This window comes from Mercurialis annua, linkage group LG1-X (assembly GCF_937616625.2).
Source record: "Mercurialis annua linkage group LG1-X, ddMerAnnu1.2, whole genome shotgun sequence".
NCBI classification, from domain to species: domain Eukaryota; kingdom Viridiplantae; phylum Streptophyta; class Magnoliopsida; order Malpighiales; family Euphorbiaceae; genus Mercurialis; species Mercurialis annua.
This window is the reverse complement of record NC_065570.1, coordinates 56,478,760-56,500,146: the sequence shown is the minus strand read 5'-3', so window position 1 is coordinate 56,500,146 and position 21,387 is coordinate 56,478,760. Positions and strand designations below refer to the sequence as shown.

The following is a 21,387-nucleotide window of genomic DNA, read 5'->3' as shown; positions in this document are numbered from 1 at the left end:
CTCCACACAAAATAGATAAGCATGTAAACATAAGAATAAATTACGTTGTATATGATTGTAACGGGAGGAAGCTAGGCCAATTCTCAGCAATCTTCAGGCACATTTGGACCCTAACATTATGGAATTTCTGGCTTTAAGGGAAGTTATGTTATAGAGTCTTAACAATAACTGGAAAAGTGTGAGATTCGAAGGTGATGCCATTCTGGTATCCCAAGCTGTATAGCATCCTCAGTTTCGAGCTGGGGTATCTGTCAAGATATTTGGCAAGTTTCAAAATCTTTTGATGTCCGCAGCTTTTACCACATCAACAGGGATGCTAATCGAGAAGCTCATGAACTGGCTCAAAGTTGCAAAGGCCAGATTTATGCTTTGGGCTCTTCCCAATCTACCTTAATGTCTGTATCGTAGTCGGGCTTTATTAGCTTTTCTATCAAGGGAAAAAAATTACGTTGTATACGCTTTTGTTTGAATTTTTTTTTGTTAAAAATACAATTTAAAAAATATATATATAAAGACACCTTTCTAAAAATCTGCAGATCAACTAATAATACATTAAAAGCGTATTTTTATAATAAAAAAGTGTATATCATATTGTTGTGAAAAAAGTAAAGCGAGAATATTTTTGTAAACAGTTTGACAAAAATAATTTATTTTATAAAAAAACCCTTAGCATAATCATATTTATCCGGTTAAGAGGTAATTAAAAGAAAATTCAATATAAAAGAAAAAGTTACAGAGAAGATAAATTAGAATTAATTTTTAAATAAAATTATAGAGAAAAATATAACCACATAAGTACAAATTTAGTGTAAATAATATTCTAAAATTAATGTAATTGAATAAAGTTAACAAAGTAATTTTTCCTAATTAATTAATAAAAAAAATATTTAAATTCTAACCGGACAGTTTCTATTCCTTTACCAAGATCCTTTCTAAATTATTGTAAATACAGAGAAGAAATTAATATCAATCAAAAATATTAACCACATAAACTCAAAATATATAAGGATTTTACATAAATATCAGGGGCTACTGCTAACCATCAAAATCGGTAAACTATCAATTAATTCCAAAAAAGTTATCTAAGAATTTATACTCACATAAATTAATTTTACAGTTCAGGATATGATCGATAAAAATCACGTCTAAATAAAACTTTTCACAGAATTCAAAATCTATCAACTAAAGTTACAAGACCATTGGGGGCTGTGGACAAATATAAGAGCAAGTGCAAAAGGAGAGGCAACAAACAGAGCATCAACCAGACTATCCCTCTAATCGTGTCAGTCTTATCCTGAAAACCACACAAAATAAAACATATTGGTAATACTTCTGCTATGTACATTGCCTTACAAGTACATCGGTTGATACATCAAATTTGAATGCTTCAAAGCCAATATAGAAAACACCAAAATTGCACTTTAGAAGCTATTCACACATAACACATTGTTGTCAGGGCAAAGCAAACAACTAAGCACAAGCATGATAGCGTGCGTGTGACAACCGGCATTGTGATAGCCATCAATGCCTCACTCATCAGTGACTGGTGCAAGCGGACTCGTATCTTTGACTACACGGAAGATGTTAACATCTAGGACCATCATGTTGTCCGATGGGATGCCAGGTTCGAATACACATACATCGAATAGTTTTATGCTGTTATCCAAAACAAAATTCTTCCACCCACCCCCGAAACCCCCTCTATCCTCTTTATCCCCTCTCTTTTTCTGTTTGCGAAAAGAGAATCGTATCTGCCATGTTTTCTCTTTAATACGTAGACTTACGTGTTGGTTCTCCTCAGAGGTGATGTATTTGGACACCCATGTGTGAGGGACTGACTGAACAAAACCACATAAGAAATATAAGTCCAAACTTGTATGGTTTTCGCCCAATATGAATTGAAGGAAAACAAAAAAAATTGTGAAATAATAAGAGAGATGCTGGGGCAAAGGGAAATGTTTACCATAAAAAATTTCTTTTCCACATATGTAGGTTTCATAACTGCAATAAAGCCATTGGGGGACACTGTTGCTTGTGCAGATTGCAACACAGACGGTATAGCTTGGTCTTGTTTCCACCTTCTACTTTGTAAGCCAAAAAATGGATGTACAGTTTCTGTAACATTTAAGGGGGGAAAATTGCATAAACCAACAATTCCACAAGAGTAAAAACACAGTAAGACATAACCTTAACACAACACCACTGTATGCTTGTAGAAACATGGACTTGGTGAATGGTGATGACACTGTATAAGCTAGACAAATATGAAATGATAAGAGAGTCCTACATCAAGTTGGGGAAACATATATCAAAAACAGATAAAAAAATGAAATATAGAAGCAGGTCCAAAACAGAGAAGTCAAAATGGAAGGTACTCTTCTGAATAAAATGAAAGGTTGGAGAATCTACCAGCTTTTGCCTTTACATCCACAGTACAAGGTTCTATTTTCCTTTTCATATTTGGCAAATGAACGGGCGTGTACATAATTTCTCTTTGAGCTTTTTTATTGGGATCCATAATAGGCCGCCCTGATTCAGTGTAAACATAGTTATGTGTAGATTTGTTTTGCTTGGAATCTCCACTACCATTTGTAGGAGAAGCACTTAGAACTTCAGTAGAACTTTCACTGGTTCTCTTTGATTGGCATCCGGTAGTTTTATGTTTTTCATGGTCGCATTCCGTGAGGAAATAAGAACCTGCCTTCTCACACATGCTCTGTCCGTCAAACATTAACACATCAAAGCAAGACTCCCCGTTATACTTGAAGACCAATATATCATTCTCTTCAAGAGAATACGCTTGGACGAATTCCCGCCAACCATGACCGAACATTAAGGCATTTTCATGCGATGTTAGGCATACTTCCCATGCAGTACCACTGGGACCTTTAAGAGTGACCGTATCAGGCAACTTCCTTCTCATACTTTTAGTAAATTTTTCAGGGATGGCCTGCAATTCAATGCTCATCACGTTTTAGTCTATAAAAGTATTAAAACTGCGTTATTGTTCGAGGAATAAAATCAGTAGGGACTGATAACTAGCTAATAAAGTAGCTTAGCTAAAACTATGGGAAACAATTAAAGTGTATCAATCAGCATTGGTAATTGTTTTGCAATGAGAATTGGAAAACATACCAAATGGTGATGAAAACCAGCACGAAGTAAGAGGGAAAAATGGATATACTGGAAATGGGTCCAATAGAGTTCCTCTTCCAAAGTTTTGCAATCCACACATGCTGCTTCTCTCATTTTTTTTCAGTCTCAACTAACAAGCAGCTTACTCCAAAATCAAGCTTCAAGAAAACTAAACATGATGAACACATGGTTTATTCAGCAATTAAAATATAACAAAATAGAGAAGGAGAAAAAAACCGCAGTCGTACTAATGGGAAGTCAAAATGTAAAACTGGGCACGGGGCCGTTGCCGTCCCAAGACAAGCCGGTGACTGACAAATCAGTTAAAACGGTGCCGTATAGAAGGACTATATGTCGGAAATTAATTTTCTAACGAAATTTCGTCATTTTTACCAGCAGTCTGAAATGAGTATGAAGCATGATGGTGCTGTGAAGGATTAATTAAGGTCAGCAGTGAACAGAAGCGTACCTGAAGAAAATTAGGGATACAATATGATGCATGCAATGCGACGCTCACTTGGCTGATTCCGCTTCAATGGAGAGTGGGAATCAAATTGATTTGGAACAGGCGTGAAGTTCATAGTACAAATGTTGAATTCCCTCTTCCGCAAATATTAAAATCCCTCATTTTTGTGATGCAAATGACTTATAAAAGTACAATTCACGCTAGGAGAAATTCTTAGATAGACCCAGTCCATCACGTAAACCTATCACATTTTGACACGTCATTAAAATAATGACACTATCATTATATTATTATCCAAAGGTGTAAACAAGTAATGAACAAAATTACGATAATGCCATTATTTTAATGACGTGTCAAAATGTGATAGGCTAGATAGCGATTTTACATGGTCACTAAACAAAGTCAACGATCATCGATTTAGTTGAGGAATTTAGATTTTAGAGATTTTGTTTAAAAGATTTAACCTTGTTAACTTGGATCTAGGGTTTTTGAAATCCATAAATTTTAAATTCATTAAATGTAAAATCAATGGAATTAAGAATTTTACTGTTTAGATTAAATATAAATGCATAAATTTATAGGGATAAATTAAAAATGTCTAAATTATAAACAATCCATCAAAATGATGGATTTCAATTTTTCCATCTAAGAAATATGAAATTAAAAATGAATTTTGAAGGATGAAGGATTGTTATTTGTTACGATTTATGGATTCTCATGATATTTTTTTACAACAAACGATGAATTCTTATGAAATTCATGTATTGTGTAAAATTCATAGATTTTACTCCTCCAAAATTTATTGTGTAAAATTAGATTTTACTCCTCCAAAATCTTATAATCCAAACGGCAAACGGTGCCAAAATATACAAATTATAAAGTCATAGTCACACTGGTAAAAATAAATAAACGTGAATGATAATATTATTATTTTTAATTAATAATGATATATTTAGTTAACTTATGTTCACTTTTGTGTTTAACCTCAGCTTATAACTACAGAATCTAGCCCTTCCAAAATCAATTCAGCTAAATAAAATAAGTTAGCAAATCTTTTTATTTTTTTCCATAGATTAAAAGTTACAAAGATATTAAAATGGCAAAAGGTACAAAAAAATTCTCGTAGTTTTCATAAAAATATAAATCGACCCTTTTATTTTTTTTGGTATAATTAAACCTTCTTTGTTTTCAAAAAGAACAAATAACCCCTTTCGTCCAGCATTATTAGAAACACTCGTTAATGGCTGACATGTCTCTAATAATCATATAGAAAAAAATTCAAAAATAATTTTAATGTTTAAAATATTTAACAAAAATCTGAGGGGGTAAGTGTCCCAAAAGTAAACTAAAAAGGTTTATTTGTTCAATTTTAAAACAACAAGAGTTTAATTGTTCAATTTTGAAACACGAGGGCTTAATTGTGCCCAAAAAAAGTAAAAGGGTTGATCTGTACTTTTGAGAAAAAATCGAGGGTTTTTTTGTACCTTCTGCCTATTAAAATAAAATAAAAAAACTAAGAATTCATCTAAAATAAGGTACAAGAGTTCGTTTAACTTATTGCGCCCAATTATGTGCCTCTTTATTTGAACTCCGAGGAATATACCGAAACTCCGCTTGGTTGAAGGATTGACGAAGATGCCAAATATCATCACAGATATCTTGCCACAATAAATAAAAACAAATTCCTGAATTTCTTGATAAGTAATAGTACTAACAAATTTAAGATGCGTAACAAAACAAATCAAAAAACCTACTACATTATCAGAATTGAAATTTAAATTAAACTACACAACAAAACCTATTAGTAATACTACTGCTACATACATTGCCTTTAAACATACAGCAAATTTGAATGTTTCTAAGCCAATTTATACAGCATCAAACTTGCACTTTAGAAGCTATTCCCACAAAACAAATTGTTGTCTAACAACTAAACACGAGCATGATAGCTCTCGTGTGACAACCAACCTGTTATGATAGCCATCAGTACCTCACTGATCAGTGACGGGGTGCAAGCGGACTCATTTCTTGGACTACACGAAAGATGTTAACGTCTAGGACAATCATGTTGTCCAGTGGGATGCCAGGTTCGAACACACAGACATCGGATTCTTTTATGCTATTATCCAAAACAAAACCCTTCCACCCACCTGCGAAACTCCCTCTACTTAGCTGTTTCCGATAATAGAGTCGTATCTGCCATGTTTTCTCTTTAATACGTAGAATTATGTATTGGTTCTCCTCAGAGGTGATGTGTTTAGACACCCATACCCAAGGGACCAACTGAACAAAACCACATAAGAAAAGATAAGTTCAAACTTATATTCTTTCCGTCCAAGATGCATCAAAGGGAATCAAAAAATTTGTGAATGATAAAAGACGTGCAAGGGAAAATGACATATTTACCATAAGAAATCTCTTTGATACATATGTAGGTTTCATAACTGTGATAAAGCCATCGGGGGTCACTGCTGCTTGTGCAGATTGCAACACAGACAGCATAGCTTTGTCTGGTTTATACCTTCTTCTTGATCGGCCAGGAAATGGATGCACAATTTCTGCCACATTTGAGGAGCAATAATAGCATAAACCAACAATTCAACATATGCAAAAACACAAAAAGACATTATGTAAACGCAACACCGTCATATGCTTGTAGAAACAAGGACTTGTTGAACGGTGATAACACAGTATAACAAGCTAGACAAATATGAAATGATTAATGAGTATAAGAAATTCCTACACCAAGTTGGGGTAACATTAATCAAAATGAAAAGTAGAAGGGAGTGGGAATTTCCAAAACAGACAAATCAAAATGGAAGGTAGTCTTTTGAATAAAATGAAAGGTTAGAGAATCTACCAGCTTTCGGCAAATGAATGGGCGTGAACTTAATTTCTCTTCGAGCTTTTTTATTAGCAACCATATTAGGCCGCCTTGGGGCAGTGTAAATATAGTTATGTGTAGATTTCTTTAGCTTGGAATCTCCACTGCCATTCCTAGGAGAAGCACTAAGAACTTCAGTAGAGCTTTCACCAGTTCTCTTTTCCTGGCATCCAGTAGTCTTATGTTCTTTATGCTCGCATTTTGAGAGGAAATAAGAGCCCGCCTTCTCACACATGCTCTGTCCGTCGAACATCAACACATCAAAGCAAGACTCCCTGTTATACTTAAAGACCAGCATATCATTTTCTTCAAGAGAATACGCTTTGACGAATTCTGGCCAACCACGACTGAAGAGAAAGGTATTTTCGTGCGCTGTTAGGCTTACTTCCCACGCAGTACCACTAGGACCTTTAAGAGTGACCGTATCAGGCAACTTCCTTAACAATTTTCTAGTAAATTTTTCAGGGATGGCCTGTAATTCAATGGTCATCATAATTATATGTCTGTCAATTTAGATTGATAATTGTTTGCATGTAAAATTGGAAGACTTACCAAATGGTGATCGAAACCAGCATGAAGAGACAGGGAAAAATGAAAATATTGGAAATGTGTCCAATATAGTTCCTCTTCCCAAGTTTTGCAATCCACACATGCAGCTTCTCTCATTCTTTTCAGTCTCCACTAACAAGCAGCTTGCTTCAAGAAAATTAACCTTAAAGAACAGATGGCTCATTAAGCAATTACAAAAACACTACAAGTTCCAAAAATAAAGGGCAATTACAAGTTAAGTGAATTTAAGGGAAAATTCATTTAAAGCGGAGCTATATAGTCTGATTGCATGTCGAAATTGATTTTCTAATGAATTTCATAATTTTTGCCAACTATGTGATCATTACTATGAAGCATGATATCCTAGAGAGATTAATTAAGCTCAGCAACGAAGATTAGCAACAGAAGCATACCTGAAAAAGATTAGCAATAGCATGCAATGCGACGCATGAGATGTTTAGTCTGATTCAAGGAACTTATAACTCTCCTTATTTTTCGATGGAGATTTAGGACGTGGCAGTGGTAGACACTACCGAGAGTGGGAAACAAATTGTTTGACGAGGCGTGAAGTTCATAGTGTAAAATTGATCAGCAAAAATGGGCAAAGCAGACATTTTCCTCTTTAAACTACACGACCCTCTTTCTTCTGGGACACAACAGAACCCACACTCACGGTAAGGAAAAGTTCCGAGGAGTAATTTTTGGATCTAACGACTAATAAATTTAACTCTTTTCTTGAATTGCTGACTTAAAGATCTAAGTTTTCTTAGGTTAAATCACTTTCAAAATTTAGATTTATATTTTTATCAATTATAAACAATTTTTTTAATTATGTTTTATTTGAAAGGTTTGCTATAAATCTGTAATCAAAATTTTAAATTTTATTTTTAAAATATAATTTTTTATGTCCTTTATCAATTGCAACAATTTTTAATTAAAAAAATTTACTGTGTGAGTTTGGTTGTGAATTGTGATGATTGGAAAACACAAAATTTAAAAATTTAAAAATTAAATTTTAAAAATTGAACATAATTATAAAATATCTTTTAAATCGGAATATAATTATAAAAATTAAAAAAAAAACTGATCATAATCCATTGATGTAAAAATTTGAATCTAAGAGTAGCATGACATTTTTTTATCGTAATTTCTAATTTCAATCCACTTCTCATTTTAATAGCAATTTTTTAAAGTTATTTACCATTCATGATCCATAAATTAATATAATACATTACTGTACGTTAGGTCAATTTGGGTGCATTGATTTTTTTATTAAATTATTAACAGACTTTTAATAATTTTTTAATTTTTTTAAATGATCTACATATTCATATGTATTATCACCCATTTGACTATTTTACTAATATTTATCTTCTATTTATAAAAATAAATATTTTTATATATTTTATCAGCATGTATAATAATACTTTAATCGTTTTGCCCTCAATTACATTTGTAATCTTTATTATAAAAAAACATTACTCTTTGCATTCCAATAAACTTGCCCACTTTAAAAATAAAATTGTTCCAAATTTTTTATTCACTTTCAAAAAAATAACAATAACAATTAAAAATTCAATTTTCTTGTTCAACCCTTATTTACATTCCACTAATAAATTAAATTGAAAGTAGACCCTCATTAAACAAGGGTATAATAAAAAAAATAGAGAAAAAATTACAAAATTCATAATACCAATTATGTTTTTTTTTCTTTCAAAGGTTAAAATTTCCATTAATAATAACGAAAATTACATGAACGGTTTCTCAACACATTGAGTCAACTATTCAATAAAAGATGATGAGAGCTGTAAAAATACAGTCATCGATTAGGATTAAACTAACCAGCAAGGTTCACCCAAATTTATAGGCTAAAATAACTAGATCTAATTATTTAATCTAGATTTCTTGAACGTTCTAGGGAGCCCATATCCCGAACGTTCCAACTAAAGACGATCATTGGATTCGGCGGACCTGCTCAGCAGGTTCCACCGTAAAAAATTCCACCGCGCTAGTATCATAGTCTCTTTGAAGAGATAATTTCCCTGGTCCTTCTTGCAGAATCCCCGAACCATCATCATTCCTCTTATCATCACCATTTTCTAATTCATTTCCAATTCCAATTAGGTTAGTAATATCCCCAAATGGATTTATCTTTCCCCTCTTCTGTAAGCCTTTTTTTGATGTAATGGGCTTTTCTTGGGCTTTTTTAAAACTTTTTATCCTGCCCCGAACCCCAAGCCCAGCCTACTTTCCTCATTTGCTTTACATTTTTCTTTAATGCGTGCCAAAAAATTGCCCCCTGATTGTTCAAAATCTTTATCAATCTCTATTTCCACCAAATTAGCAGCAGCCATATCTTTAGTTTCCTTGATAGTAGTAGAAATGATAACATGCGAGATTTACTCACAAATTGTTATCAAATATGAGATGCCTTTTTCTTTCCCTAATTTTTCTCCAACTTCCTTACTAAGAACGTCAACGTATTTCCAGCCGGCAAAGTGTGCCGTTGACGATGATTCCAATCCTCCCCACAAAGGACATTCTTCGGCAAATTAGATCTTATCTTTTTACCATGCCCTCCGTATCCCTGGATAGGACCAGCCCTGATTGTATCAGAATATTTGAACGGAGCTCCATCCGCTTTCTTCCTCGGACATTCAGGCAAGAGATGACCAATAATACCACAGCTAAGACATAACTCCTGCAGGCGTTCATATTTTAACATGCTAAGAGTATTTCCCTTATCATCAATACTCACCTTCAGACCCTTTTTGAGAGGTTTAGCAATATTAATGTTAACCCTAACATGGATATATTTGCCTGTGCAATCTCTGGTGGCCCCTGGATCGACTTCAATAACCTTCCCTATCTGAGAACCAAGACTCATACCTGCTTTTTTGGATAAACACATAAGTGGGAGATTATGTATTTGAACCCAAAAAGGGACAAAGTCGAAATTCATACTTTGATAATCCCTCAATATCCCACCGGAATTTCCAGGGCTATCAAATGCTCCTGATAATTCCAGGGACCTCCAACCATAACTCTTTTTCGATCCTCCTGCGAACGAAAATGGAAGACGAACAAATTGATTCTGACAGATTCCACTATCATAAGTTCTTTTGTCTGCCAAAGAAAATTCACTGTTTAAATCACACCTTCTCTACTAACCCTTTTTGTTGACATAATATTGCCAATCAAAGAGTTTGCTACTATCTTTTCACCCGCCACCCTAGCCGATTTGCCAAGGTCACAAATAATAATATCATCTTCATTTTCTGAAAGAGATAGAAACTGACATAGATCATCTATGATATTCATACTTTTGCTCAAACCCTAGAAGAGTTGAGAGAACTGTCAATTCTGCGGAGCAGAAACTTTTATTACAATTATGTTTTCTTAATTTGTATGATAAAGGCAAAATGGACAATTTTATTGGGACGTAAGGAGTATTAATTTGTCAATTTTTCTATTTTCTAGAGGAGACTGTGAAATAAATTTTAGAAATACAATAAACCCTATAATATTCAATAAATTAATAATTCTAATAATTAATAGAAATTTGGAGAAACCAACTTCGTTTCACGTCGAATAATTAATAAAATTTAAAATATATTCTATAAAAATATTAATTATTAGAGATTTTTCTAAAGAAATATATAACAGTTGATAATGGAGCAACACCAACCTTAATTTTTAAAGTGAAAGTTAAAATACCATCAAATTATGACTTTCTTATTCGTTTGGGAAATTTTAAGGGAAGTTATTAGATGAACAAGTAAAAATAAGTGAAGCATTTTTAGTACAAAAAAATATTAAATATTATTTTACTTCATGAATACTACTTTTTGATAATTATTTTTTTTTGTTCAATATCAAATAGATATCTTTTGTAATAAATACAATTTTTTTTTTGAATTGAATAATAGCAAAGTGTTTTTAGTTATTTTTTTATAACACAATATTAATATTAGATCTACAAATGTAGATGCTTTAAAATGTATTTTTTATTTTTCATAATTTTTTCTATACAAATTCAATAAATTAATAATTATAATAATTAATAAATTTATAATTCACCATGTATGTATATTAATTATTAAAGGGTCAACTGTATGTTAATATGAGGAACAGGAGTTCCTTAAATGCCTAAAACACTATATCAGTTATTTTCGAGAAAAAAAAACACTACCAGTTTATACATCGAATTTTAATGCCTGCCTTAAAACTCTGTTTGCGTCACAGTTCAAAAACCACACAAAACAAAACCTATTAGTAATACTACTTAGTACTTACAGTTATATACATTGCCATAAACGATATCAGTTGATACATCAACTTTGAATGCTTCTAAGCCAATATATACAGAACCAAAATTGCACTTTAGAAGCTATTCCCACAAAACACATTGTCGTCAGGGCAAAGCTAACACTAAACACAAGCATAACAGCTCTTGTGTGATAACCAACCTGTTGTGATAGCCATCAATGCTTCACTCATCAGCGACTGGTGCAGGCGGACTCATTTCTTGGACTACACGAAAGATGTTAACGTCTAGGACAATCATGTTGTCCAATGGGATGCCAGGTTCGAACACACATACATCCGATTCTTTTATGCTGTTATCCAAAACAAAACTCTTCCACCCAGCTATGAAACACCCTCTATTTGGCTCTTTGCTATAATAAAGTCGTATTTTCCATGTTTTCTCTTTAATACGTAGAATTACGTATTGGTTCTCCTCAGACGTAATGTGTTTAGACACCCATGCCCAAGGTATTGACTGAACAAAATCACATAAGAAAAGATAAGTTCAAACTTATATGCTTTCCGTCCAAGATGCATCTAAGGTAAAACATATATTTTGTGAAATGATTAAAGATGTGCGAGGCAAAGTGAAATGTTTACCATAAAAAATTTCTTTGATACATATGAAGGTTTCATAACTGCGATAAAGCCATTGGGAGTCACCACTGCTTGTGCAGATTGCAATGCATACAATGTAGCTTCGTCTTGTTTAGACCTTCTATTTAATAGGCCAGGAAATGGATGCGTAATTTCTGCCACATTTGAGGAAAAGTAATAGCATAAACCAACTATTCCACATATGTAAAAACACAAAAAGATATAACATTAACACAGAACGACCATATTCTTGTAGAAACATGGACTTGGTGAATGGTGATGACATTGTATAACAAGCTAGACAGATATGGAATGACTAACGTGTTTAAGAAATTCCTACACCAAGTCGGGATAACATATATCACAAACAGATAATAAAATGAAATGTAGAAGCTAGAGGGAACTGCCAAAACAGAGAAGTCAAAATGGAAGAAACCCTTTTGATAAAATGAAAGGTTGGAGAATCTACCAGCTTTTGCCTCTACATCCACAGCACCAGGTTTTCTTTTCCTTTTCATATTTGGCATATGAACTGGAGCGAACTTAATTTCTCTTCGAACTTTTTTATTGGGAACTATAGCAGGCCGCCCTGATGCAGTGTAAACACAGTTATGTGTAGGCTTCTTTAGCTTGGAATCTCCACTACCATTCCTAGGAGACGCACTAAGAACTTCAGTAGAACTTTCCCCGGTTCTCTTTGTTTGGCATCCAGTAGTTTTATATTCTTTAGGCACACATTTTGTGAGGAAATATGAGCCTGCCTTCTCACACATGCTCTGTCCGTCGAACATTAACACATCAAAGCAAGACTCTCTATTATACTTAAAGACCAATATATCATTCTCTTCAAGAGAATGTCCTTCGACGAATTCCTGCCAACCACGACTGAAATGTAAGATATTGTCATGAGATATTAGGCCTACTTCCCATGCAGTACCACTAGGACCTTTAAGAGTCACCGTATCAGGCAATTTCTTGATCAAATTTCTAGTAAATTTTTCAGGGATAGCCTGCAATTAAATGAGCACCATAATTCAGTGAATACAAGCATTAAAACATATAGGTGTTGTTCAAAAAATTAAATCACTTGGACTGATGATCAGGCAACTAGCTAGTAAAATAGCTTTGCAAAATTACAATTAAATGTCTGTCAACCTGCATTGACAATTGTTTGGTATGAATAAACAGAAAACTTACCAAGTGGTGATCAAAACCAGCATGCAGAAATAGGGAGAAACGGATATATTGAAAATGGGTCCAATATAATTCTTCTTCCCAGCTTTTGCAATCATCACACGCTCCTTCTCTCATTTTTTATAGTTTCAACTAGCAAGCAGCTTGCTGCAAAATCAAGCTTCAACAAAACTAAGCATAAAGAACAAATGGAGTAAAAAATAACAAGATCCACAGAAGAGAAAAAAAAAAGGATATTAGCGCTTAAGTGAATTTTGCGAAAACCCGCAAGTAACAATTAAAAGCTAGCGTTCGACACCATTGCCGTCCCAAGACAAGCCGGTACTGAAAATTCATTTAAACGGTTAACGGAATGTCGAAATTAATTTTCTAACGGAACTTGGTTACTTTTGCCAGCAGTCTGAAATTACCAACAAGATGATGTTGCTGTGATAGATTAATTAAGCTCAGCTGAAACAGAAGCGTACCTGAAGAAATTTAGCAATTGAGGAAGATGCATGCAATGTGACGCATGAGGTGATTCCGCCAACTTTGACTTCAATGGACTTTTTGGAGACTTGAGAAAGTGGGAAATAAATTGTTTTGGACCAGGCGCGTGAAGTCCATAGTGTAAAAATGGTGAGCACAAAGGGACAACGAGACTTTCTCCCTAGGAGAGCGAACCCACAGTGCTAAATTATACCCTTCACTTTTTATTATTAATTGAAAATATTTAAATTCGCTAAATTTAGACACAGCATCATGCTTTAGATCATCTGCATCACTTTTTCCGTTCTAATAGAATTGTCCATTTTATCTTTATCATATAATTTTAAAAAAACAATTACTGTTTATAAATTTTATAATTTTTATTTATTTATTTTATCATATCCTATTTAACATAGAATCTATTCTAATTGAACAAATTTTCTATTTTAAATGTTATTCTATTTAACAATTTCTATTTGTAAAATACCTTTTACACTTTTTTTATTCTACTCTTTTCAGTTAATACATTTTAAAAATATTATTTTTAAAAAATAATAAGATATTTAACGTAATATAAAGATATAAAAGCAAAGCTATTAATTTAAACAATATGTAATGAAAATTTTATCAATCATAATGAAATAGAGAGGGAATAAGTATCAATTGTGACACCCTTAATGCAAATAAACACCTAGCAAAAGATAGATAACAAATTGTCATGTTTCTCTTTTTCCAGGACACTGAATAACCAGCCAATAAAATTAATATACAAAAATTGCAAGTAGGTACACGTACATCAAAAATTCTTGCCCGGTGTTCAAACCTAGAAAGGAAGGCCTTGTTTAAATTAAAGCACAAAAACATGGACATCCATCACCAAAGTAGCACACTTTCTTCTGCTACTATCAACCTCAAACAGGCATACATCTCCCTTCTTCAGCTTCTTTGCCACATAAAAGTCGCCCCATCCCTTTTTCATCGTTGTACGTCCACTCTTAGTACAGAGCTTCACTGGCCATAGTTTCCCGGTGTCGTCCCTCAGAATAATCACTGATGCTCGTTCAAGATTTTCTGATCTTCCAAATTCCGCAGGAATTTTCTGCAACACATCCAACATATTACTCTACATACAAGTGACAAAAGGCAAAAGCCCAAATTCCAAATCTTGAAAATAAGCTCACCACTCCATTATATACTCTAATTGTTTTTATGAAATGAGGACCGTTAGTTTTGTAAGATTTAGCTTCTTCCAGTGGATTCTTTGATCCTGTGCATGCACACACAAAAACATCAACAAAAAATTAATTAATACGTCAAACAATAATTAAAGTCCACCTTTCTTCTTTTTCTTCCTAGACGACAAATTGACGGAAACTGGAGGGAAATCTTTCTGGCACGCGCTTGAATCAAACACTATAACATCGAAAATGAAGTCACCGTTATGTTCAAAGACGACGAAATCTCCAAAACTAAGGGCGTGGTGGTTCACGAAATCTTCCCAGCCGTTTTCGAGATACAGCAAACCATCGCTGCCTTTGCCGACTGTGATATTCCATTCGCGATCACAACTCTTGAGAATTGCTCTGTCCCATTTCTGTTGCTTCACCTGTCGACAGAAAGCCACCGGTAGAGGCTGCTTACAAGAAAAATGGTAGTGATTAAACATTACATTTGTAGAGATTAATTAGTTGTACTAATTAAGAACTGAGAAGCAAAACCATATTTACAAGTGTTGATTCGAGATCAGGCATCATAACTTTGAAGAAACGTCTGATTTCAGCCATGGAAGACAAAAGAAACTCACTCTTCACTAATCTCTGTTCTACACTCCATCGATTTAGCTGAAAGGTACATCTTTTTTATAGTGTCATGTCATTGCATATCATCGAATATAACGTAATGCTGCATTCTGAAACTATCATTTTGGGCTGCAATGTTTCTCGCCCCAATAACTGATGGTCCACAAAGTATTAGAAAATCAGAAACTAATTATTCTCTTCTTTTTGACTCTCATAAAAAAAATTAATCTTTAAAAATATGTTTTAAGTCTAGAAATTTTATTTTTATCTTTTTTTTCACATTTTACTATTTTACTTTTACCTTGAAAAGTTCATCATTGATAAACATATTCTGATTTTAGACTATTTTTTTATATTAAATTATCATTTAAAATAAATTTATTATTCTTTTAACCAAACTCGATTAATGTCGAATTCAAATCGAACTTGATAAATTTTGCGACCGAGCTGTAGTTTAAAACTCGATGGGAGCTCCAATCTCGAGTTTGAGTATGCAACACTGGACTCGGCTGGATTACACCCATAAGTGTAGTGAACTAATTATTGTTTGAAAAATTGATGGAAGATTGGGGATATGATGGACCTGAATCATAACTCAGCAACCAAATTCTTTGTCAATCCTCTTACAAGTTGATGTAAATAGTCCATTAGATTAGTTAGACATAAGTGCTTACAATATTTATAGAAGCAGGAAACGTAGTTGTCGACCACTGTACAAGAGGAAACATAAACATTACAAGCTAAACTCCATCCACTAGTAGTGAAGAGCATAATTGTTCAAAAAATGGAACTGAAGCACAAATTTTTGAGATACACCACATTCAAAGAAGAACTAAGATAGGAAAGGAAGAGATGATCAGAGACATTTCAGTCAATATTAGAGACAAAGAACTGACTGAGGTGGCATATTTTCAAACAGCAAAATACCAAATAAGAATGAATAAATTTGTCCACTGCTCATTTTTTAAGCTTTAATAAAAGAGCAAATGGAAGCGACCACACAAAACCATACCTCTGCGTCCTTCAATGTCTGCTTAATCTTCTCCTACAAAATCAGAATCCCAAACCATGAGATCATTGAGTACATATCTTCCTTTCAGCGATTGCATAAGGCGATGGAGGGGTCCATACTCTTTAATAAATGGAACAAAATAATATAACTTCTGAATTTTACATTTCTGAATCCTCAGGAACTGTCGATAATTTGTCATCTTCCACAAATGCAGGATTAAGAAACCTTGCAACAAATGCCCACATCTTATAAACATCTTCAAAGTTCGTCAGAAATCCAAGTGATGCAGTGACAACCTCAATTCTGTAGAACACATTTTTTCCATCTCGGCGGGCATTAGCCATTGGCTTGCATAACGCTGTGTCTTCAAGATCGAATCCACTGCAATGCTGTTTCGGATTGTCAACTATCTTAACATGGTTCAAGATGCCAACACCTAGAGAAATTCCATTTTTCTCGGCCAATTTCTGAACAGCTTCCGGGTGCACTAATTGTCCTCCGCTGAGCTGTCTGACATTGAAAGCTACGGCTGCACCCCTTTCGTATTTAATTTTAGGGCCATATATCTGCACAAGAGGTGCACCAACTCCATCCGAAGACGGAAACCGAAGTTGAAGTAAGGAGGTTACAAGCCAGTTTACGAGATACCTAAATCTGAGAGTAGTTTTATTCAGTCCCAAAAGGTTGATGTGATCCAGATGCCGACAAGGTATCTCTGGCTCTCTCCTTTCCCAATCTTGTTCATTGCCATATTCTTCATTACTCATCGACTCTTCGTCACTGGAAGAGTGTAATGAAATTTCTCCTTGCTTCAAGTTACTAAAGTGCTCTCTGCTGTAGTCATCGTTGATGCTGAAAGATACCCGATGACTCATGCTACCAACTCTCTCGCCCTCTTCCAAACCGAAGAACCTACCTTTTTCCCTCCTCCCCAACAATCTAAAATCACCTTCCGTCTCCCTCCTTATAGCACTTTCTTTAACTTCTTGGCTAATTTCCGAGGCTGACACGCCTTCAATGTTAGAATGCCGACTGTAAGAAATATGGTTCTCGGGCCTGCAGCCTTTATTAGAACTCGATAACTTAGAGTCGGCCAATATTGACCTACCCCGTACTTCAACATCCTTTTGGGCGTCTCCATTAGGCTTCGATTTGGCATATTTCTGTCCGCTGTTGATGAGACTATGTTCTGTTTCAGCAAACTGTTCTTCCTCCGGGATTTCGTTGGGAAGGTGAAGCTCCTGCGACATTGACAATACTGCAGCATCAAATGACAAAACGGGATCTTCATGAGTTTTAAGATGATCATCATCATAAATTGGACTCCTAAACATTCTTGATGGTGCCTTTGTTGAGGGTCGACTATGGTTCCTCTTCCCTAAAAACCAGGAAGATGGCAGAGGCGAACCTATCTTCTGCTTCGTGAATTGACCAGAATGATCAGATCCTAGTGGACTCTGACCCAAATCAATCCAGTATGAATTTTCCGATGATTCGTCCTCACTGAAAATTGGACTTCTCATTACCTCCCCAACTGAAATGCTCTCAGCTTCTTCAAAAATTGTGCTTGCTCCATCCCTATCTGAGCTAATATCATTTTCCATCTCGGTCTCAAAAGTTTCCCTCACCTGGTTTGAAGTGAATACACCGGAAAACGCAGGCAACTGTAGCGGCTCATGTTTTTCAGGTGCTGCTTCTTCATTACCATTCATGTCATCATCCTCCATTCCAGCAAACATATCAAGACCATCAACAGAATCGCCTAAATACTGAGGAAGAACAGGGATAATCCTCACCATTCCCGAGCCTGTACAGCCGCTCTCATTTTGCAAACTTGCCATTACAGATTTCTTAATCAACAGACATCCGAAACCAGTCGGATCAGAACCAAACACTCGATAAAACGACGTGATAATAAAATCTGGCCGAAACAAAGAAAGCCCTAGCGAATCCATATCCTTTGGACCTAGCGAACCAGCATCCAGCAACACATGCCAATTATTTTGTTGAGCTAGCGCCATCCACTGATAAGAATATTTAGCTCCAGTTACTCTAGACTGAACAGGAAACACGAAAAGACCAACAGCAGAATTCTTCCTCCTCTTCTTCTTATTACAAATCTGCTTCCTCAGCTCCGTCGAGCACAGCTTCAAAGTCGGCCATTTAAACCAAGCATTATAACTCTTAGCGCCTTTCTCCTTAGCACACTGAGCCATCCAATTAACAGACTGGCTCTCATGATCAAACATGGTCAACAAATTCTTGTTTGTTTGAAATGGATAAGATTGAGCAAGCAATTTAAATGCAGACCCTCTACTAACAGTAAAAACAAGGCCATATTCATTTTCAGGAATGTTCAAATAATCCATTATCCTACTCTTTATATCATGTTCTGCAGTACCCATTTCAGCACCTCCATAGAGAGCATGATTACTCAAATTTGCAGTTATTTCATGTAAAGTAAAAGCAGACGATTCCCAATACTGTTGAGTTTGCAGATAAGAAAATAACCCAAAGCCACAGTAATCAAGGCATACCTTTGAAAAAACCTCAGATAGATGCCCATACTCATCAATTCTCAACTGATCAATCTTTTCTGTAGATTGAAATTTTGGGTACATAATGAGGAACTTAGAGAACGCTTCACATAGGTCAGGAATTGAGTCCTCAGTGCAAAAGATTCTCTCAGCAGCCATAGCTGTAGCACGCAAGAATTCTTTCTGAGCATGGAGCCTAGCGAGAGATCGTGACCGTCCGATGAAGTTTCTTTCTTGATTTGGAAAAGAGTCAGCATCAATGTCCTGTGATTTTGCGAGTGACCCATCTTCAGATGCTTCTTCAAGAGCCTCTCTAAGCTTATTCTCCTGCAGTTGACGGAGGATAGAGGCGCCAACACTGCCGGAACGAGAACCGGAACGGTCTCTTCTTCTGGACTTCTTGTCCATTATCAAAGCAGCACAGTGAGAAATTGGCTTCCATAGTAAGAGATGCATGAATGCCTCTTTTTTTCTCTCACAACAAAGAAATTTGAAATGAAAAAATGGGCAGTCAAGACATTCTAAAGTATAGCATGGTTTAAAAAAGAAACAGAGAAACTTTAGCTTTTGAGTATCAAGAATTGATCACAAAGAAGAGGTTTTTGAAAGAAAGAAAGAAGAATCTGAATAGAACCATCAGAGAAACATTAGCTTTAGCATATCCCATTAAAAAGGCCCATAAATTGCGGGTTCGAATTCAAATTGAACAACATCTTGGACCTGAAGACTCTTGGTACGTTGATAAAAAGAAACCACATCAACCCCACAAAAGATACAAAACCCAGATTCAAAGGCATCTGCAGAATCAAGAATTTCAAAATGAAAACAAAAAGAAGCCAACTTGCCAAGATCTTCTTCAATATATCAAGCACTCTCACGTACCCAATGAACAGAAACCCAAGAATTTGAATAACTCAAAAGAAACAGCCACCAATTTCTATTTTAGTATCAGCAACCAATGTTCAAATTTTCTGTTAATAAAAAGCAAAAATCTGTTTGTAAATCTAACATCTTTTTTACTGGAGTTAAGACAACCAAGTCTGCATTAAATGCTTTCTGTTCTCTCTTGCTCTTCTCGTTTCCCCGCAATTATTACACCTTCAATCTACTCAACTTCCCACTCTACCCTTCTTCTTCTTTTACTTTTCTTTTTACTAAAGTTGCAGAATGTCTTTAATGCAACATTTGCTGCTTTCTTCATTTAAAATTGCCAAAGCTTTCAAAAGAAAAAGGAACAGTTACTGCCATCTTTGACTCTCATTATTTAAAGAACAATATTTTCCTGCAACCTGCTATCTTTACGTGGCAACCTTAGAATGCTTCAATTGCTTAACATATTTGGCCAAAAAAGTTACAATTTAATTCTTATATTTCATTGAAAATCATGTACTCCATTAACTATGAAACTTATTTTTTTTGTTATTTATTTATTTCTCTAAGTAATTTCTTCTCAAATAATATATATATATATATATGTTTTATATAATAAAAATTTACATTCTAAAAGAAATTTACTTTTCTAAATTATTTTATTTTGATAATTAAAAATTAATACTGTAACAATTATATAAGAAATTCATTTAATTGTAAGTGCACTTACCATCATTATGTAAAATACAAAATACAAAATATATGAGATAATGTATTATTTAGAGATTTTTAATTAGTAAAAGTCATTAATAGTTTAAATTTAAAAAAACTTTCTTTTACTTATATAATTTAATAATATTTATTATTTCATTTATCTGATCTATTCATCAAATATGAATTAAATTTCTTTTAAAACACTAACACAAGTAATTTTTTATTATATAACACACACACACACACACACACACACACACACACACACACATATATATATATATATCATTTGAGAAGAAATTATTTAAATAAATAAAGTTAGCACTAAGATCTAACAAATAGCATAATTGAAAGACTAAAGATTAAAGAGTAAAGAGTAAAATTTTAAATTTATAAAATATGAACATGATAATGATATTTGAAAAGGATAAATAAAAAAAGGTTTTTGTTAACATATGATTTTCAATAAACTACAGGAATTGAACTGTAACTTTTTTGCGAAATGTGTTAAGCAATTGTAGCTGCCTAGGGCTGCCACGTATAAAGATAGCAGGAGTTCCTGCAATCTCAGTTGTAGGAAAATATTGTTCTTATTTAAAATTACCTCAAATTGACATGTCTACCCGTGTGTTAGCCGATTATATTGCTTTAATCCGTCCGTTGTACGATTTATTATTTAATTTTTATTTTTTAATAACTTCTAAAAAATTAGTGAATACAAATTTGTGTTTTTATTTTGATAATTTCTTATTTATGAATTTTTTATACCTATTTTAATATTAATAAGTATTATGTAGTATTTAAAAAAAAGTATTTCTTAGCATTTGTTAAATAATTTATAAAAGATTTATAAA

General features: G+C 34.0%; 5 protein-coding genes across 12 annotated transcripts; all 5 read right to left on the bottom strand.

Annotated features, from left to right (window-relative positions):
- Nucleotides 1–1,308: 1,308 nt before the first annotated feature.
- On the bottom strand, nt 1,309–3,792 carry LOC126686503 (B3 domain-containing protein REM16-like). 3 transcript variants are annotated; one of them, XM_050380578.2, is made up of 5 exons: nt 3,605–3,791; nt 3,136–3,304; nt 2,410–2,950; nt 1,964–2,115; nt 1,309–1,838 (listed from the first exon to the last, which is right to left on the bottom strand). In XM_050380578.2, exons 2-5 carry the CDS (start codon nt 3,247–3,249, stop codon nt 1,530–1,532), a joined length of 1,116 nt encoding a protein of 371 aa, XP_050236535.1. In that variant the 5' UTR covers nt 3,250–3,304; nt 3,605–3,791; the 3' UTR covers nt 1,309–1,529. The 3 variants fall into 3 exon arrangements, with proteins under 3 accessions (XP_050236535.1, XP_050236526.1, XP_050236545.1); XM_050380569.2 differs by having other exon boundaries at nt 3,136–3,293; XM_050380588.2 differs by lacking the exon at nt 3,136–3,304 and having other exon boundaries at nt 3,605–3,792.
- Nucleotides 3,793–5,269: 1,477 nt separating this feature from the next.
- LOC126686522 (B3 domain-containing protein REM16-like) lies at nt 5,270–7,756 on the bottom strand. Of its 3 annotated transcripts, none has more exons than XM_050380625.2 (5): nt 7,448–7,756; nt 7,038–7,236; nt 6,462–6,957; nt 6,008–6,159; nt 5,270–5,884 (listed from the first exon to the last, which is right to left on the bottom strand). In XM_050380625.2, the coding sequence occupies exons 2-5, from the start codon at nt 7,149–7,151 to the stop codon at nt 5,600–5,602; spliced, it is 1,047 nt and encodes a 348-aa protein (XP_050236582.1). In that variant the 5' UTR covers nt 7,152–7,236; nt 7,448–7,756; the 3' UTR covers nt 5,270–5,599. The 3 variants fall into 3 exon arrangements, with proteins under 3 accessions (XP_050236582.1, XP_050236573.1, XP_050236591.1); XM_050380616.2 differs by having other exon boundaries at nt 7,038–7,197; XM_050380634.2 differs by having other exon boundaries at nt 7,038–7,181.
- Nucleotides 7,757–11,294: 3,538 nt separating this feature from the next.
- On the bottom strand, nt 11,295–13,793 carry LOC126686519 (B3 domain-containing protein REM16-like). 3 transcript variants are annotated; one of them, XM_056104210.1, is made up of 5 exons: nt 13,601–13,793; nt 13,137–13,457; nt 12,409–12,949; nt 11,943–12,094; nt 11,295–11,817 (listed from the first exon to the last, which is right to left on the bottom strand). In XM_056104210.1, exons 2-5 carry the CDS (start codon nt 13,248–13,250, stop codon nt 11,527–11,529), a joined length of 1,098 nt encoding a protein of 365 aa, XP_055960185.1. In that variant the 5' UTR covers nt 13,251–13,457; nt 13,601–13,793; the 3' UTR covers nt 11,295–11,526. The 3 variants fall into 3 exon arrangements, with proteins under 3 accessions (XP_055960185.1, XP_055960187.1, XP_055960186.1); XM_056104212.1 differs by having other exon boundaries at nt 13,137–13,293; XM_056104211.1 differs by having other exon boundaries at nt 13,137–13,280.
- A 529-nt stretch (nt 13,794–14,322) lies between these two features.
- On the bottom strand, nt 14,323–15,566 carry LOC126673532 (putative B3 domain-containing protein REM15). 2 transcript variants are annotated; one of them, XM_056104204.1, is made up of 4 exons: nt 15,320–15,566; nt 14,937–15,234; nt 14,783–14,868; nt 14,323–14,700 (listed from the first exon to the last, which is right to left on the bottom strand). In XM_056104204.1, exons 1-4 carry the CDS (start codon nt 15,383–15,385, stop codon nt 14,449–14,451), a joined length of 702 nt encoding a protein of 233 aa, XP_055960179.1. In that variant the 5' UTR covers nt 15,386–15,566; the 3' UTR covers nt 14,323–14,448. The 2 variants fall into 2 exon arrangements, with proteins under 2 accessions (XP_055960179.1, XP_055960180.1); XM_056104205.1 differs by having other exon boundaries at nt 15,329–15,552.
- A 490-nt stretch (nt 15,567–16,056) lies between these two features.
- LOC126688217 (uncharacterized) lies at nt 16,057–20,219 on the bottom strand. Its single transcript, XM_050382844.2, has one exon. The coding sequence runs from the start codon at nt 19,403–19,405 to the stop codon at nt 16,571–16,573; it is 2,835 nt and encodes a 944-aa protein (XP_050238801.1). The 5' UTR covers nt 19,406–20,219; the 3' UTR covers nt 16,057–16,570.
- Nucleotides 20,220–21,387: the final 1,168 nt, after the last annotated feature.